Raw genomic sequence first — 20,075 nt, 5'->3', positions numbered from 1 at the left:
ATGTTACAACTACAGCTCCTGTCTCCTTCAAAGAGAGTAGATATACAAATTCAAAATGGATTTCATGAATGCTGGAATGTGTATACCAAGCAATTACTGGAATTATCACTGTACACTCTGATTATTTTCTTCATCCAGTTTAGATATCCATTATGACCATGTACAGAAGCAGCAATGATGGGCTGATTCTCAGGAAGAGTTGCTTACTTAGGAGTCAACCATCTACTCTTTGCACACAGAGAAGACGTGAACATGGTCGCTTAATCTGAAATCAGTCATTTACCAACATTTGCATCTCTCAAGAGGTTCAGGTGTAGGTGCATCTCAGGGATAAATCATTTTGGACTTCTAGGAAGTTAGTTGTTTAGAATAGAAGGTGTTAGGGATATTCTGGACCTATGAAAACATAATTTGAGTTCTGAATTCACTATACACTATCTGAGTTTGAGACCGCAGATATTAAAGAACACTACTAGAGCTAATTTTGTTGATCACTGAACATGGGAAAAGCCTCAACTATCTATAAATATGCAATTAATCATCAAAATATGAAGCTAAACTTCAGTTAAACCCTTTTTATTTTAGACATTATAGAATTTTAAATATTGTGGCACTATTTTAAAAGATAAATAAAAGCATATACTGTATGTTGCATGCATTCCTCTTGCTCTACTGTAGTGAAAGGCCTAGATAGCATGGATGTGGAGAGAATGTTTCTGATAGTGGGGGAGTCTAGGAGTGGAGGGCAAGCCTCAAAATACAAGGACATCACTTTCTTCCTTTCGCCAGATGGTGGTGAATTTGTGGAACTTACTGCCACATTCTGCCAAGTAATTAGATATATTTAAAGTGGAGACTGATAGGTTCAGGGCTAATAATCCAGACTAGCCAAAAAACTATCGTTGTGGAAACAGCAATGAGGAATCCTTCTATACAGACAGAGATAGAGGACCTTCTTTACTGTTCTAAACACCAGCAGCCTAATGGGCAGTAAGTAAGTCGACAGGTTCTTGATAAATAAGAGCGTCAAAGGTTACGGACAGAAGGCAGGAGAATGAGGTTGAGAAGGATAATAAATCGGCCATTATAGAACGGAGGAGCACACTTTAAATCACCTAATTCTGCTCTTATGTCTCATGGTCTTATGGTATTGTGTTCCAAATTTGCTTTAAACTGCACAAGGATACAGTTTAAGAATTTTCCTAAATTTGCATAATCATAATGGTAAAATCTTCTATTGAGCAGAGTGATCAGGCATCATAATGGAATGTAATTGTTGCTTCTTATTTCCATTAAAATGTGTCTTTTGATGGATTTAAGAGTTGGATCCCAGGTTAGCTTCAGTAAAATCACTGAAAATTAGAATCTTCAGTCCTCCAACTGTGAGTAATTGCATTTTTTAAAGATGACATAAAAATAACTTAAAAACACACATTGAGTTTTTCATTGATTTACATCAGTTTCAGCACTTTCAGTAGCATTTGAAAAGAAAAAGATTAAATCATGACTGTTAGAATCCATGCTCTGAAGTAAATGGTGACAACTTAAGCAGCTTATAAACTACTGGAATCTTGCATTATTGGAAATGCCCCTACTGCCAGTTTTGTAGACTATTCCAAGTAAGTCTAATATTTGATCAATTCATTTGGAAAATACTAAATTAAATGGTTTTGACTTTAATTCAAGCATTTAAAATTCACGATCATTTGCACTAGTCATCCAATTCTGCCCATATTGTGCTTCTGTTGATATTAAGAAGCCAAAATTCTGATTTTTCGATCACTGTATCTTCTGTGCTATACATAAGTTACAACTGCAGAAAAAAGTAGCACTAATTTCGGAGGTTGCATTGAAAAATGTAAAATAATATCCCTCTTAAAATTGTCATCTGACAATAGTACCAAATGTGTCTCAGTTCATGAAGTTCTCACTTCTGAGTTAAAAGTTTATAAGTTCAAAATTTACACCACAGATTTGAGCGCAACACATTTGGCTGACATTCCAGTATGGTACTGAAATAATATTTTGCTGTTAGAGGTGCCATCTTTCAGCTAAGCATCTGCTCTCTCAAGTGGATGTGAATGATCCCAGAACACTATTTTGAAGAGAAGCCAGAGATTTGCACCTCAACATAAATAAATAGACTTTCTGATCACTACATTCCTGCTTGTGCAAGCAAACAGCATGCAAATTGATTGCCATATTTCCTAATTATAACAGTAACTGCACTTCATTGGCTCTAAACCGTTTTGGAATGGTGTGGAAGTTTTTATTTAAAGCCAAGTCTTCATTTTGTTAACATTTTAATCTTTCAACAAAGATTGTCATTGCCAACAATTATCCTTTTGCAAATCAGAATCTTAAACAAGTTGTTGGAAAGTCAAATAATTCCTCAGATCTATTTTTCTGCACAACTTAACTGCCACCCTTTTGACAAGGTTCCAAGAAAATATACAAATATATTTTAGGATGTCTATATTGTACTGTATGTGTATCTCTTCGTGGGTAATTAAATTGTGGTTTTGATCATTGCAAGATCTTCCAACAGTGTTCATGAATTTGGACCTGGGATAATCCAAGTACTTTCACATATGAAGACACTATGGACCAGCTTAGGCCAATTCAAAACTCATGTTGGTACTGGAGGGGTACAGTAATATTTCAATATGCAAGGTGTGAAATGTCCTTTATTGGGCTTTATGTACAAAATAACTGGATATACTTTGTAAGCTGTTTATAAAATTATGTAAAGACGTAATTTTTAGACATTAAGAAAGACGACATGCTGGAGCTTTTGGAAAGTATAAAGTTGGATAAGTCACCAGAACAAGATGATGTATACCCCAGGCTACTGTGGGGGGTGAGGGAGGAGATTGCTGAGCCTCTGGCAATGATCTTTGTATCATCAATGAGGACGGGAGAGGTTCCGCAGGATTGGAAAGTTGCAGGTATTGTTCCCTTGTTCAAGAAAGGGGGTAGAGATAGCCCAGGAAATTATAGACCAGTGAGTCTTATTTCAGTAGTTGGTAAGTTGCTGGAGAAGATCCCAAAGGGCAGATTTTATGAACATTTGGAAAGGCATAATATGATTAGGAATAGTCAGCATGGCTTTGTCAAAGGCAGGTCATGCCTTACGAGCCTGATTGAATTTTTTGAGGATGTGACTAAACACATTGATGAAGGAAGAGCAGTAGATGTAGTGTATATGGATTTCAGCAAGGCATTTGATAAGGTACCCCATGTAAGGTTTATTGAGAAAGTAAGGAAGCATGGGATTCAAGGGGACATTGTTCTGTGGATCCAGAACAGGCTTGCACAGAGAAGGCAAAGAGTGGCTGTAGACGGATCATATTCTGCATGGAGGTCAGTAACCAGTGGTGTGCCTCAGAAATCTGTTCTGGGACCTCTTCGTGATTTTTATAAATGACCTGGATGAGAAAGTGGAGGGATGGGTTAGTAAATTTGCTGATGACACAAAGGTTGAGGGGTGTTGTGGACAGTGTGGATGGCTGCCAGAGGTTACAGCAGGACATCAATAGGATGTAAAACTGAGCTGAGAAGTGGTTGATGGAGTTCAACCCAGATAAGTGTGAGGTGGTTCAGATTGGTAGGTCAAATATGATGACAGAATATAGTATTAATGGTAATACTCTTGGCAGTGTGGAGGATCAGATGGATCTTGGGGTCCGAGTCCGTAGGACACTCAAAGCTGCTGCGCAGGTTGACTCTGTGGTTAAGAAGGCATATGGTGTATTGGCCTTCGTCAACTGTGGGATTGAGTTCAAGAGCTGAGGGGTAATGTTGCAGCTATATAGGACCCTGGTCAGACCCCATTTGGAGTACTGTGCTCAGTTCTGGTCACCTCACTACAGTAAGGATGTGGAAACCATAGTAGGGGTGCAGAGGAGCTTTACAAGGATGTTGCCTGGATTGGTGAGCATGTCTTATGAGAATAGGTTGAGTGAACTTAGCCTTTTCTTCCTGGAGTGGCAGAGGATGGGAAGTAACCTGATAGATGTGTGTAAGATGATGAGAGGCATTGATCATGTGGATGGTCAGAGGCTTTTTCCCAGGGCTGAAATGGCTAACACGAGAGGACACAGTTTTAAGGTGCTTGGAAGGAGTTACAGAGGAAATGTCAGGGGTAAGTTTTGCATGCAGAGAGTGGTGAGTGTGTGGAATAGGCTGCCAGTGACAGTGGTGCAGGCGAATACAATAGAGTCTTTTAAGAGACTCCTGGAAAGGTATATGGAGGTTAGAATAATAGAGGGCTATGGGTAATTTCTAAAGTAAGTACATGTTCGGCACAGCATTGTGGGCCGAAGGGCCTGTATTGTGCTGTAGCTTTTCTATGTTTCTGTGTAAATCATGCCAAAATATATTGCTTTGCTTTTCTATAATGCAAATGATCAAGATACACACATCGTGCAACAATATCAGAAAATAATTTATCATGAATTGTTGTCTATTCCCCCACAGAGCATTGTATTGTTTCTTTTCTATTGCAGACTAAGTAACTGCATTTGAGTCTTCAAATGGCTCCATCTTTCAAAATAAAGTCTTTCTCAAAGAAATTGGGTAAAATTACTTAAGTACAGAGAGATCATTATCTGTAAAGGAGATGAGAATAAAGCTGTCAACCACTGTCTACAAGTGCCTGTCTGTAGAACTCACTGATGCCCAAGTTGAGCAGCCACTTCTCTGGATACCACTGACTATCCACCTGCATGTATTTTTTTTTTTACTTTTAAACTCCTTGCTGAATTCAGAATGTGGTGATATACCAGGTTAGAAGAGTACTTTTATCAGAGACTACTCTTCTATCCTTGCATTTATGTTGTCAAATAGCAGCAAACTGTATTCTTCCAAGCTATTACCAGAAACTTTCAGTCCTGTCAGATCTATGACTCCATTCAGTAACTGTCCAAGACCTTTAGAAACCTTCAGTGTATTCAATAAGGATCCAAACAGGCTTCTTCGACGATCTCATTCTATCTAATTATATCTTGCCCTCCATCAGGGAGATGGGGCAACCAAAATAGCTTTCTGACCAGAAGATAATTGCTGCATTACATTCCTCAATAGCAGCCACGCATTGAGATGGCCACAGAGGACAAGATGTGTCAACTTCATCCTTGTCAACCTATATTTCCTTGCCAAAATTGTACTTATTTAGCTGCTTTATAATTTTTCAGATATCTTTTGCTCCAGGAAGCTTACAGTTGGTGAATAAGAAATATAGATAGATATGGATTCTCTGTGACTTATGCAATTTAATGTGGATAAATGTGAGGTTATCCGCTTTGATGGCAAGAACAGGAAAACAGATTATTATCTGAATGGTGGCCGATTAGGAAAAGGGGAGGTGAAACGAGACCTGCGTGTCATTGTATACCAGTTATTGAAAGTGGGCATGCAGGTACAGCAGGTGGTGAAAAAGGTGAATAGTATGCTGGGATTCAAAGCAAGAAGAGTCGAGTACAGGAGCAGGGAGGTTCTACTGCAGTTGTACAAGGCCTTGGTGAGACCACACCTGGAGTATTGTGTGCAGTTTTGGTCCCCTAATCTGAGGAAAGATATTCTTGCTATAGAGGGAGTACAAAGAAGGTTCACCAGATTGATTCCTGGGATGGCAGGACTTTCATATGATGAAAGACTGGATCGACTAGGCTTGTACTCGTTGGAATTTAGAAGATTGAAGGGGGATCTTATTGAAACGTATAAAATCCTAAAGGGATTGGACAGGCTAGATGCAGGAAAATTGTTCCCAATGTTGGGGAAGTCCAGAATGAGGGGTCACATTTTGAGGATAAAGGGGAAGCCTTTTAGGACCGAGATGAGGAAAACCTTCTTCAAACAGAGAGTGGTGAATCTGTGGAATTCTCTGCCACAGGGAACAGTTGAGGCCAGTTCATTGGCTATATTTAAGAGGGAGTTAGATACGGCCCTTGTGTCTAAAGGGTTCAGGGGGTATGGAGAGAAGGCAGGTACAGGGTTCTGAGTTCGATGATCAGCCATGATCATACTGAATGGTGGTGCAGGTTCGAAGGGCTAAATGGCCTACTCCTGCACCTATTTTCTATGTTTCTATGTGACTTCCTGCTGTTGACTAGAGTGCTCCCTAGATATTCCTTGTTCACTCCTGAGTTCTTCACTGAGAGAGTGAGTACCTTCTAGAACTTGTAAACCGGCTAGGCACCGAACAGACATACACATTTGCTTGTATCCAGCAGAGGTCTAGGCATTCCAACTTGCTTCTGTTGACTGGAAACATTTTGGTTGCCACACTGTGATCTTGCGTTTTGATTTCCATTCATATCGGATGCATTACCAGATAATTTGCAAGGGTGCCTTCCATTATGCTGGCCCATCAAATTTGCAAAACTTCATCATTAATCACCAGTCCAGCTCCTGTTTCATATCTTTGAACCAGTTCATGTTTGTGCACACTAAAGAGATATTACTTCGTAACAACTACAGGAAGTGTAATCAAATCTAAGAAGGAAGAAGTGTTTCTATAAGACTATATCTTTGATTTCTGTTTGGTCCTATGGATAACTAAACTCTTTAAACTTGCTAATATAGGCATCTATCGAACTAGTAATGTATTGTGTAATTTGGTTTCCAGGCCAATGGCAAAGAAGTAACATAATACTTCGTAACTAAGCAGAAGGAAAAGTAAATAAGGTAACAGTTTTTTCAGAATCTGCCATGCACTTTTGCATCTATGTCAGCTTATTAAGGGAGCTCTTTTCTTTCATCTTACCAGATTGGTAGTCATTTCTGATTGTTACATGACGTAGGCTAGGTCTGCGCACCAATTGGCTCTTGGTGTTTATACTGATATTTTCTTTTAACACCGATGTTGGCAAATGTGTTATGAACTCACAGCGGCTTAATAGAGATGTCATGTTTTGACAGACATTTCCCGCATTGCTTTAATTGTCCTAAGTATTGTTCCAATAATATTAGTGTGTTTTTTTTTACAAAGAAAACTCTATAAAACAGAAAATAATCAGTTCACCCAAAGCAAAAATCCAAACCAAACCAAGCCAATTAATTTGGGTCATTAAGAAGGGGAAAACATAAAATTAGGATGCCATGGCATGTCCAATCATGGAAACATATAGAGAACTGTTGCTACATAACTTGGTTGTCGGGAATGCCCTCCATAAAGCAACAGATCATCCAAATCAAGTGAGAAAACTGGATATGATTTATTCAATGTGCTTCATGTATAAAGGTGATTTAAATTGAGGTTATGCACCTTGGGGTGCGAGGCTGGGTAAAAATTTCTTGGTAACTTGCACTCAGGCAAACAAGATATTTCTAGTCAGGGTATACAATAGTGTATCAAGCACCTCCTGACGTCATTGAATGGGCAATACACTTGCAAAGGAGGGTGATGACTCCCAAATTCAGAATCAGAATCAGGCCTATGATCACTGGCATGTAACATGAAATTTGTTAATTTAGCAGCAACCGTTCAATATAATACATAATCTAGCAAAGAAAAAATAATAAATAACAAATAATAATGTGTTATGTACCCCTAGAGGTCATTTTTTTTATGGACTATACCTTTAAAAAGAGAGAGAGAGAGAAAGTTGTTCAATACAAGCACCTTGTTATTAAGAGAGAGAGGCAAAGACTACTCACAGTTTGATTGGAGATGGTGTTATGGTTTCTCTACAGCGTGTTTACACTTTTGCAAGGACACTGCCAGCTTCTGTGTTCCTACAGAGAGAGAAGGGAGGAGCTACTTGATGGACAGCTGGTGTTCAGCACAGTGAGATAAATAGGTCAGCTGATAGACTGACAGACACATGATTTTTGACACTGGATGAGCTTTGTTGTGCCCACAGAAAGGTGGGTTTTTTGGAGGATCGATCAGTGGCTCTCGCAGTATGGAAAAGGTGTCATCGGTGGGGAGTTATTCGTGTTGTCAACACTCGCCTGGGTTGATAACTCACCCACAGAAGACGGTCTCCTTTGTTGTGGTCACATTCGGTGACTTTAAAGGAAGAGAAGAGGGGAGAGGAAGGTTTGAAACAAAAAAAACCTAGTGACAAGGAGGTCACTGTTTCGACTCTCTCTCTAAGTGCCCTGTAAATACGAAGGTGTGACTGTCACGTAGTTAATCCACAGGTGTGGGTTCTCTGCTGAGGGGAATACCTTTGTGAATTCCACTTGTGTGTTACCCTTGTGTGGGTGTGGTAGTTCACTGAAGAAAGGCACCCCTGTGGCAAATTGTTGTTGGAGTTATTTCGTAGGTCGTGGAAATGGATAAGTGGCTATCACAGTTGTATGTTTGGGGTTGGTTCCCTTGAAGAGGGTCCCCTTAGTGATAGGCTACTGTTAGTGTTAATCCATACGTGGATTCTGTTGGAGTATCCTGTGACCACCACTTTAGAATAACCCGTGGCTGAATTTGGGTGTGGTACCACTTGTGTTGAAAGGATATTCGCTGAAGATCACTGTCGGTGACATTTCATGTGAGGAGTGGAACAAATTTGGAGATAAAACCTGCTACTATTGTTATTTTGTATTGCTGTCGTGGAATCTGTGGAATATCGACGTAATTGCCTTCTCTTGATATTTACCCTGGATTACAAATATCTCTCTCTCTCCATCACTACTCAACTCAATGCCACGATCTGAACTGAACTTTACTCATCACCATAAGACTGTATCCATTTACCCCTAGGCTTGAAGAAGCTTGGTTTCCATATTTCCACACACACACACACACACACACACACACACACACACACACACACACACATATATATATATATTCTTTAACCCGTCACGGGGTACGTAACAAATGATAACAATAAATAAACAAATAAATCAATTACATATATTGAATAAAGCTGTAGTCAATAAACAATAGTCTAACAAAGGCACCTTTGCTGTTCAGATGCTCCAGAGATGAGTATAGACCCAGGGTCAGCAACTGCTATGGACTAGTTTCAACCTTGAGCAAACTGCAGTGGGTTAAGGTTGTTCATGAGGCTGCAGTTAATACTTGCTATGACCAGCCTCTCAAAGCACTTAAAGATGGTGGATGTTACATCCACCAGGTAGTAATCATGAATGCTCATTCACTTATTTATCTTAGGAACCAAAATTCTTCTTTAAGCTTCCAAATTGCTACACCTGCCCATTCATAATCTCCCTCACCTTCATTCATGGCCCCAAGCAGTCCTTCCAGTTGAGGCAACACTTCACCTGCAAATCTGCTAGGATCATCTATTGTGTCTGGTGCTCCCAATGATGGTGAAACCCATCGTAAAATGAAAACTGTTTTGTCGAACACCTCTGCTGCATTCGCCAAAAGTGGAATATCCCAGTGGCGAAACATTTTAATTCCAATCCCCATTCATGTTCTGACATGTTGGTCTAAGGCCTCATCTTGTGCCAACATGAGGCCACCCTCAGGGTGGAAAAGCAAAACCTCATACTCCATCTGAGAAGCCTCCAACCTGATAGCATGAATATCGATTACTCCCCTCCCCTCTTCTTCTATTCCCTACCATGACCTCTTACCTCTTCTCATCTGCCTATCACCTCCCCCTGGGTCCCCCCCTCCTTCCCTTTCACCCATGGTCATACTCTCCTCTCCAGCCCTTTATCTTTCCCACCTACCTGGCTTCACCTATCAGCTTCTAGCTAGTCTCCTTCTCCTCCCCCTTTTCACCATTTTATTCTGTGTGTCTTCTTCCTTCCTTTCCAGTCCTGAAGAAGGATCTCGGCCTGAAATAGTGACTGTTTATTCAGTTCCATAGATGCTGCCTGACCTGCTGAGTTCTTCCTGCATTTTGTCTGCATTGCTTCTTCTTAAAGCAGGTGAGAACCTCAGATTCAAGTAGGGAAAGGTTAAAAATGCCTGCAAGTTCCTACCCATTGATCTGCACAGGATCTAAGGACACTTTGGGGATACCATCTGGCTCAGTTGCTTTTCATGGGTTCAATTTCCAGAAGATAGAACTTATTTGTAGCGGTAACTGTGGCTTCAAGTGCACTGGAGACTATTCAAAACACGGAGAGAATGTATTATACTCATCAGCAAGGTATGGCTGTTTTCAGTGATGCTGTGTGACTTGATTTTGTAGCAATCTACAACTGACAGCGGCTCTGGGACTCTATTTTGGACTGATATTGTCTCTTGCCATTCCGGATAGCTTTACAGAGGTTGTAGCTCTATTTCTTGTAAAGATCAGGGTCACAGATTTGCATGTTGCAGTTCAGTAAAGAGTAGATCTCTCCGTTCATCCACGGCTTTCAGTTTGGGAACACTCTTATCAACACACTTGCTGATAAAGTCCATAACAATCGTGATATAGAAACATAGAAACATAGAAAATAGGTGCAGGAGTAGGCCATTCGGCCCTTCGAGCCTGCACCACCATTCAGTATGATCATGGCTGATCATCCAACTCAGAATCCTGTACCAGCCTTCCCCCCATACCCCCGATCCCTTTAGCCACAAGGGCCATATCTAACTCCCTCTTAAATATAGCCAATGAACTGGACTCAACTGTTTCCTGTGGCAGACAATTTCACAGATTCACCACTCTCTGTGTGAAGAAGTTTTTCCTAATCTCGGTCCTAAAAGGCTTCCCCTTTATCCTCAAACTGTGACCCCTCGTTCTGGACTTCCCCAACATCAGGAACAATCTTCCCGCATCTAGCCTGTCCAATCCCTTTAGGATTTTATATGTTTCAATAAGATCTCCCCTCGATCTTCTAAATTCCAATGAGTATAAGCCTAGTCGATCCAGTCTTTCATCATATGAAATTCCTGCCATCCCAGGAATCAATCTGGTGAACCTTCTTTGTACTCCCTCTATGGCAAGGATGTCTTTCCTCAGATTAGGGGACCAAAACTGCACATAATACTCCAGGTGTGGTCTCACCAAGGCCTTGTACAACTGCAGTAGTACCTCCCTGCTCCTGTACTCAAATTTTTTTTTCTTTTTTTCTGGTATTCATGGCAAGAGATTATGTTGGGTATATTAGTTCATATACCCAACATGAACTAATATTACAGTCTTTAGTATTTTTCCTCATCTTTATTTGTTAAATTATTTTCTCTTAATACTTCTGGTCACAGTTAACTCACTGGTTAACATTGTTATAGAGAGGCATGGCTCAGAGTCAGGAATTATGAACTTAATAAAAGCAACTGAATAAGTATGTAATTCAGGATAAGTAATGTTCTGTATTACCTTTTCTGTACATGCAGCCTGGTATGGAAACACCAACGTCGAGGAACAAGTAGGCTAGGGAAAGTGATGGATATAGCCAATCTGTCACAGGTAATGCCCTCCCCACCATCGAGTGTACTTACATGGAATGCTGTCACAAGAAACCAGCATGCAGAATCAAAGCGCCCCACCATCCACGCCATTCTCTTTCCTCTCCATCAGGCTGCGGTACACAAGCCTTAAGTCCCATACTACCAGTTTCAAGAAAAATTATCTCTCTACTACCTGAAGCAGTGTGGATAACTTCAATCACACTGCTCTGAACGGATTCTACCTTCTATGGACTCATTTTTAGTACTCTTTACAATTCATATTCTCAACATTGTGCTTATTTGCATAATTTGTCATCTTTTGCTTTGATATTTGTCATTCTTTATGCATAGTTTTTCATAAAATTCTATTGTATTTCTTTTTTCCTGTCAATGCCTGTAATAACATTAATCTTAAGTTAGTATAAGGTAACATATAAATACTTCAGTCGTAAATATGTTGAACTTGGAACTTTGATTTTTGCTTCTTTCTGCTGAAATTTTGAGAAATGGCATGAAGTAATATTTTTGAGCCTATCAAGCCTGGAAAATAATTGTGACAGCAAAACCCTAATACTGCAACTGATTTTGGAACTGGGCGCAGACAAGTCAAAGGCATTGTTCCCCTTTTAATTGTATGCATTTGAGAACATTGGCTAGAAATCAATTATGTTTAATTGCAAATAGCAAGCCTAGAAATTAATGCTGTTATTAGAGTGAATGCCTGAGTTAGTTGATTATATGTGGCTTGTAGTTCTGAACATGGTTCCCATCAGTTTATTATACAGTGTTAAAACACGGGTTCAAAGAGTGATAGTTCAATGGTTCAATTTAATATCAGAGAATACATACAGTATACAACCTGAAATCCTTACTCTTCACAGACATCCACAGAACAAAAGAAAAAGCCCCAAAGAATGAATGGCAGAAAATGCTAGAACCCCAGAACCCCCTTCCCCCTCCCATGCACAAGCAACAGCAAAACCATCAACCCTCCCCCTCCCCCCTTGCTCCAGCAAAAGTAGTAACCCCACCACCCACCACGCAAGCAACAGCAAAGCTATTTTATGTTATTCTTAAATGCAAGCATCAGAAAGTTAAGTTTATGAAGTTGTGGAGTGAAAGATAATGCAGTTCCAGTTGTAAATAATTGTTTAAAAATGTAATCTAAGGGGGGTATTATTTATAACTAACAATAAAGCTTATAGTAATGTCAATAATATTGCTCAGTGGTGCTTTTATTCTACTAATGCTGTTTTGTTGGAGGGGCAATAGTGATTTTATTAGTACTTGGAAACACTCTATCCAATACACTTCCAGTGCAATATCATCATATGAGTGAGCGGTGTAATGAGAAATTTCTCAGTCATTTTGAATAACCTGTCATTCTTGGATCACTTAGCACCAAAAATAATGTGTAGTTGCAGGGAAGTAAACATACGACCTAGAACAGTACAGCACTGGAACAAGCTCTTCAGTCCATGACAGCTGTACTGAACAGATACTACATCTCTTCGTCTGCACTTCAGCTATATGCCTCCAAACCCTGAGTAAGCGCCACTATCGTATCAGCTTCCATGAGAAGTTCAACAGCCCTTTCCAGGAACCTACCAATCAGTAAAAACTTGCCTGCACATCTCCTTTGAAATTTCCCCCCTCATCTTAAATGCGCAGCCTCCAGTATTTGACATTTCCACCCTGGGAACATGATTCAGTCTCTCATAAAATTAATAACTTCTACCAGGTCTCCCCTCAGCACTCCAGAACATATAACCAAAGTTTCTTCAACGTCTCTTTGTAGTTCATACGCTCCAATGCTGGCAGCAACACACAAAATGCTGGAGGAACTCAGCAGGTCAAATAGGATCTATGGAGTGGAGTAAACATTCAACATTTTGGGCTGAGACCCTTCATCAAGACTGGAAAGGAAGGGCGAGAGGCATTTTGTTTTACTTTGGAGTGTTTGGAGTTTGGGGTTTGATGTTCTTGTTGCCATCTGCATGATACTTTTTGCACATGGGGGAATTCATGTTCTTGTTGCCATTTGAGCTATTTTTTTTTTGCATGTTGGGTGGGGTTTGATGTTTTTCTTTGAATGGCCTCCATTTTTTTTGTTTCATGGCTGTCTGGAGAAGAGGAATCTCAGAGTTGTATACTGCATATGTACTTTGATAACAAATGTACTTTGAACCTTGAATGAGAAAGTAGAGGAAGGGGAAGGAGTACAAGCTGGCAAGTAACAGGTGAAACCAGCTGAGGGGGAAAGTAGGCGGGTGGAGGAGGGGGAATGAAGTGAGAAGCAGGCAGATATAGGTGGAAGGGCTGAAAAAGAAGGAATCTAAGAGGAATGAAGTGTGGATTATGGCAGAAAGAGAAGGAGGAGCCGCACCAAAAGGAAATGATGGACAGGTGAGGGGAAGAGAAGGCTAAGAGGTGAGCCAGTGTGGGGAATGGAAAAAGGCAGAAGGAGTGGGGGAAAGGAACTACCAGGGGTCCACTGGCAAATGCATCTTGCACCCTTGATGGCATTTCCACATCCTTCCAGTAATGGAGCAGGCATAACTGTGCACAATACTCCAAGTGCAGCCTAACAAATATTTTGTTTAACTGCAGCATAACAGACTTGCTCTTAAACTCATTTCCCTGACAAATGAAGAGAAACATGCCATATACCTTATTTACCAGCCTGTCTGCTTAATGTGGCCACTTCAGTAAAGGATGACAAGAGGAGATCTTCGAGGTCATATGTACATAATGTACCTGAAGTGAGATGTGAATGGAATTTGAAGTCTTGTGTTGTTTGTGAGTCTGCTTTCTGTAACAAGTTACAATTGTAAGTTATTTAATCAGCCACCTCAATTTGCAGCAGAAATCTTGGTTCATGCTTGGACACTGCCAATTGAATTACCACCAGCTGTGTAAACAGGGCAAGTGAGTCAGTTCTTGGATGCTTGGTTGTGAGAGAGTTTTTCCATTTAGCTGCAGAACTCCAAGCTGCCTTGTTGGCAGATACTTAATCATGCTGTAAAAATGTCAGCATTTCTTTGGATGGAAAATAGATGTTTTAATTAGCTAAAACAAGGTTTGTGTTCTGATTGTGATGTTCCTGACAGGGTTCCACACAATTATTTCAGTCAAAATCTTCAATTAATGAACAATATTTGTTTTGTGGTTTAGCTACAGCATATTAAATTATGAGCATGTGAAATTATTTAGAAAGCTTACTAATGATTACATGTCCGTAAGTTTAATACATTATCAGTTAAAGATCATCAAATGTTTCTATCAGCTTAATTTATGAAAATAGTTACTTTATAATTAGTAGGTAATTTAAGAAAATAAGCTGATTACAGTCACTTGCTTCTGACTTGATGCTTTGTTCCTGAAATACTACTCCCCCCAAAATTTTTACTGAGTTAGTTTATAAAAAAAAACTCTTAACAAAGCCAATGTAATTAATTTAGGTGACTCAGAGTTACCTGAATAGTTACACAGTCTGTAGCTTGCAATTAAATTTTTATGAAATCTCTACCTCTGTTGCACAATACTTCTCAATGGATTAATTAAATTACATTGTAATACCGTATTCCACCAAAATGTCGACAAATCATGACAGTACGGCATTGCCCACTGGCAATGTGCTTTGGTGCTTAACACTTGGTACTAATAATTATTGCAAGGGAAACATAAAAGCTTGGAAAAGAAAATCAAGACCTTGTATTTAAATGAAAATAAAAGTTTGCCAATTAACTGCTGAAAAGTGCCTGCAGCTCATTAATAAACAACAGGGTATTGCAATTGTACCTGCTCACTTTCACTGAAACAATATTGTGTGCTATGAGGAACTTGGAATGCAGATGATGAAAATTACCTTGAAGCAGTGGGAAAATATAATTAAGAATCTGAACCTAACTCAAGTAGAGAAACAGAGTTTGGATTAAGAAAATTAATTTATCAATAAAATGCAATTTTCATTTTAGATATACAAACTTATGATAATTGTTTATTGTAGACCTGTGACTAACCAAGTGAGTGGATAATACACAGAATGCAGACTGGGCTCATATTGGTGATTGTAATTACCATTACTACTGTAACTTAAGTAGGTCATTAGCCTTTACTATTCTATTATATATAACCATTAAGAATTTGTGAATGTGAAAGAGAATGCAGAAGGTTGCTTAGTGAAAGAGAAAGGCAGAAGAAGCTGTCAAACAATTAAATAAAAGATTAATGTAAGAAATTTCTGCTAAAATGCTTTCTGATTTCGTTAACTGACCTTGAAAGCAGGTCAGAGATAAAAACTTGCCTGGTGTTTCTTTTTAAGACTCTTGCATTTATATGCTATGAGTTTATTCTTTCTTTAAATCAAAATAAAGGCTGCAAGGTAGATTTGGCAAATGCCGTTCCTGTGAAAAATAAGTTTCTTGTTAGTATCGTCACTTTTTGAAACAACTTTTTTCCCTTTGTACAATTTACCATCAAGTATGACCATTGTAATCAACATAGAGATCTCACAATATGAAAGGCATCAGTTAAGGCTACAAGAGTTAATCCTTTTTGAGATGGATTGTTATGAATGAGAGTTGTGAAATTCACTTCATTAACATTCTGGCTTGAAATCTCCTCCCTCTCATATCTGCCCAGTGGAGAAATTACTTCAGTCTAATCAACAGTGCATAAAAGGGGTCATCTGGAGGAGAGGACAATTCCTTGAAGTTCCCAAGGGCAGGTTTTTTTTTCCACAACATTTAAGAAGTAGCTTGACAAGCACTTAAACTGCCCGTGTATAAAAACTATCAACAAAATGTTGCTGAATATAATTATAGTAGATCAGTACTGGATAACCTGGACATGGTAAGCTGAAGAGCCTGTTTATATGCCCTATAACTCAGTTGTACATCTTGCAGCCCACTCCTTGGCTGTCAACATCACAAGTGGAAAATTAATTTTGTTAAACATAGAAACAACTCTTCCACCTCCTCAATTAAATGGAAAATACTTTATAATCACTAGGTGTTAAAAATAAATATTTCCCTGCACAAGTAGGTGTATGGGGGGAAAAGAGCTGACCTATAGGTTATATAGAAGTCTGATTTAGGTGAGTGGATTTGGGTCAGTACATAGCTGGTTCAGTTTAATATGAATAACTGTGAAGTTATATATTTTGGTTCTGAAGTAGAAAGACAGCTTATCTGATAGCTGATAGATTGGGAAATCGAAGGTCCAACAAAATTTGTGTGTCCTTACACAGCAGATGCTGAAAGCATGCATTCAGGTGCAGAAAATAGGAAAGCAAATTATACTTTGCCATTTGCAGCAAAGATACTAAAGTGAAATTTGACAGGACCTAGATGAAACATCTGGAGCTTTGTCTGTAGTTTTGGTCTCCTAATCTGAAGATGGATTTTTTCTTCCAGAGGAATTGAAATTGAAGGTTTACTAGATTGAATCATGGGATGGTAGTACTGAGGTATGAGGAGACTTGATCAGTTAGACCCATATGGAATGGATGTGAGGAAGGTGTTTCCTATAGTGGGGGAGTCTAGGACCAGAGAGTACAGATTCAGAATAGAAAGATGTCCCTTTAAAACAGAGATCAAATGAATTCCTATAGCCAGAGGGTGATGAATCTTGAACTTCGTTGCCACAGACGGTTGTGGAAGCCAAGTCACTGAGTGTATTTAAAGTGGAGGTTTATTAGTAAGGGCAGCAAAGGTTACAGGCAAAAGGCAGGAGAATGGAGTTGAGAGGGCAGGATGGAAAGACAGAGCAGATTCATTAGGCTGAATGGCCTAATTCTGCTCCTATGTCTTATATTTACTAGAGTTTATAAGAATGATAGAGCACGTAGAAATTTGGATGCCTAGAAACCTAGAAAATGATATGGTAAGTAGCTGGGAACAGGAAGGTACTGAAGTGAACGATCAGTTATGGTCATGTTGACTGATGGAGCAGGCATGAAGAGTATAAAGGCTCTTTGCTTTTCCTATATCCCATCTTTCTAAAGAAAGAGGCCATTTCGTATTGTGATTTCCAATTAGACAGCTAGAACTCACTTCCGGGCTCTTGGTCTCAAGATATTTGGGTTACATCTCTTCAAGTATTTTATAAATGTATTGAAGTTTTACATCTTTTGTGCAGTTAATTCCAGATGCTTGTTAATCACTGAGTAAAGCAATTTATTCAGTTACCCTCTATTCCTTCCACCAACTTATTTTGGATCCATGTTCCTTAAGTCATCACCAACACAAAGAGAGTAGTTAACAACAAAGATGTTTACCTTCTCTTAATTTGAACAATAATGTGTTGCATTTGTTTATCTAAAAACTGCAGCTGAGTCAATATTTTCCTCATACTTTGCCAATAAAGCACTTCACCAACTTCACATTAAAATTCTTTAATAGTGTGCATTTTGCTGACACTACAGACAAAATGTAATCACTGAAATGTACTCAGACAAAGAATATTTTTTCAGAGATAACATTGGTGTCATGGCATCATTGTAGCTTAATAAAAGAAAACAGTTGTTTAAGGTCTACAGTACATTTTGTTGTACACTAAAGCCGTAGCTGGTATGCAGAGGCCTGTACATTACATAAACAAGAATCATTTTGATGAATGTTGTTACACAGAATTTACAGGAGAGAAAAAAAAGCCAGCTGCTCAGTGTCAATGCTTATAGTTCACATAAGTTTCCACTTACCCATCCATTTTATCCAATTCCATTAACCTATCCTTATATTTGTTTCTTCCTTTCCAGTCTCCCCTTTCATTAAGTCGAAACTTGAGAAGCCAGGGCTATTTTTCAATAAGCAAAAAGGTCTAAAACGAAAGTTAAGAGATATCAGCTGTGACTTACAGATAGCACTTTCATCTCTGAGTTGGAAGATTGTGGTTTCAAATCCTACTCCAAAGACTTAAGTACAAAAATAAGTGAATATAATAGAAAAAAAGGTGGCACCATTATGAATAGCAGAGTTCACCTGCCTAATATTTATTCCTTAATCAATTTGTATATTCAACCCTAAGTTTTGTATTCAGTATATTCCTGAATAATACTGACATTAATTTAAAAATAAACTGCATTGGCAAAAGAGGGCAATCAAAATGGTAGTGTCAAAACCTAATAAGATTTTATCAGATCTAGATTTAGGTTTTTCTTTTGTCAAGTGCAATAATATAAATAAAATTATTGTTCAAAATAGAGGCATGAATATGTAGATACATATAATCTTTATATTTCTACTTTGATGAATGGACCAAAATTGTTAAATCTGTTGTTTAAATATGAGCAGTGAAACCATTTAACAAGTAATGACATTATTGAAGTATCAAATTCTGATAACAATTTGCCCACAAACTCGCAATCTTTTTTAAAATAATATCAACTATTTTTCAAGAAAGAACTGTATAGCTGTAAATTTCATAATGTGCACCACCATTTATCAAATTATATGATGTCACATAAAACATTCATAGTATTCATGAAATGTGTTTTAATCACTTTTTAAAAATTCACTGTACATTGCTTAAAATGATAATGGAAAGATCAGTATTTAATTACTTTCATACTAGGCTTTATAACTGACATGTCAAATGTTACATCAAGTCAGCATTATATTTGTTAGTTATAGTTGAATTGATACAAAACCTTGATAAAATTAGAAATAAAAATATAACCTGACAATAATTCATTTTTGAGACAAAATGATCAGCACCATATTTTTGCACAGTACATTTTTGGTTTTGTGCAGCTTGTGAGGTACATTTGGCAGAACGAAGGCAATGGATCTTTACACCATTGCCACCATGGCTTTTAAAGCTTCCTCATAAACAATACTCTGACCACACAGATGGAAAATACCAAATGGTTAGTCTCTGGACAGTGTACGCAAAGACAATATAATAATTTCTCAGTGAACTTTACCATAATGTTTATCACTGTTTCAAATAATAACTTAATACAAAATGCAAACCCTACTGTGTTACCTATGTAACAGGTTTTAACATGAAAGGGTATCTTGACACAGTGATAAATTCTAATGGTCTTCAAAGATATCATTATACTTTTTAATGTGAACAGTTTAACATTCAGACTGCAGGTAGATTAGTTTGTAATTCCTGACTTAGGCCACCTTTGTACTTTGAATAGACTGACATGCCCTTGCATGTGAGATTTTGCTTAAAATATAAAAGGAATGAGCACAGAAAGACAGCAGTAACCAGAATGTGAATAGAAAGTTTTTTTTGTTTTCTTGTCTGTGACTTTGTTATCAGATGTCAGTAGGTGATGCAAAATGCTAAAAATTGTTTTTTTTTTCTTTTCCCCAGAAGACTTTTTTCTCAGAACTGTACAGATGATCATTTTCTGCTTTTTGCACAGACAGGACAGCATCTCCCTTTCTTTTTGATTGTTTTGGTGCACTTCAGAGGAGCGCATCTCTCCACATAGCAGGTAACTTGGCCATTCTAGGAAACAGAAGCAACCGGATAAGTGTCAAAGTGTGTTTACAGCTGTAACAATTGTCATTGTCCATGTACACTCTTGTAGGAAAAATACCTTTCAGTCATACATACAACATAGCTGTCAATTCTTATTTTTCACAATGGGAATTTATTCATGATTATCTGCCTGAAATGTATATTGAACCTAAAATGTAAATTAGTTATATAATTCTTCTCAATTTTTGCTTTAAAAAGGTCCCGTCTCTGAAAAGTATACATGCACGCCATCTAGAAGAAACTGCGAACCATACTAAAGTTGTGAAGG

At 38.4% G+C, this 20,075-nt stretch overlaps 1 protein-coding gene across 3 annotated transcripts in view; it reads right to left on the bottom strand.

Moving 5' to 3' along the window:
* Window positions 1-17,715: 17,715 nt before the first annotated feature.
* LOC140196191 (peroxidasin homolog) overlaps window positions 17,716-20,075 on the bottom strand; it is a 569,369-nt gene continuing 567,009 nt past the window's right edge. For all 3 annotated transcript variants that reach the window (XM_072254973.1, XM_072254982.1, XM_072254989.1), the window contains one exon: window positions 17,716-19,774. In XM_072254973.1, the coding sequence (XP_072111074.1) occupies window positions 19,667-19,774 (108 nt within the window). In that variant the 3' untranslated portion in view covers window positions 17,716-19,666. The remainder of the gene's footprint in view (window positions 19,775-20,075) is intronic.

Source organism: Mobula birostris, chromosome 1 (genome assembly GCF_030028105.1).
Source record: "Mobula birostris isolate sMobBir1 chromosome 1, sMobBir1.hap1, whole genome shotgun sequence".
In the NCBI taxonomy this organism is placed as follows: domain Eukaryota; kingdom Metazoa; phylum Chordata; class Chondrichthyes; order Myliobatiformes; family Myliobatidae; genus Mobula; species Mobula birostris.
Note: the sequence above shows the minus strand (reverse complement) of the source record. Positions and strands in the feature narration are given on the sequence as shown.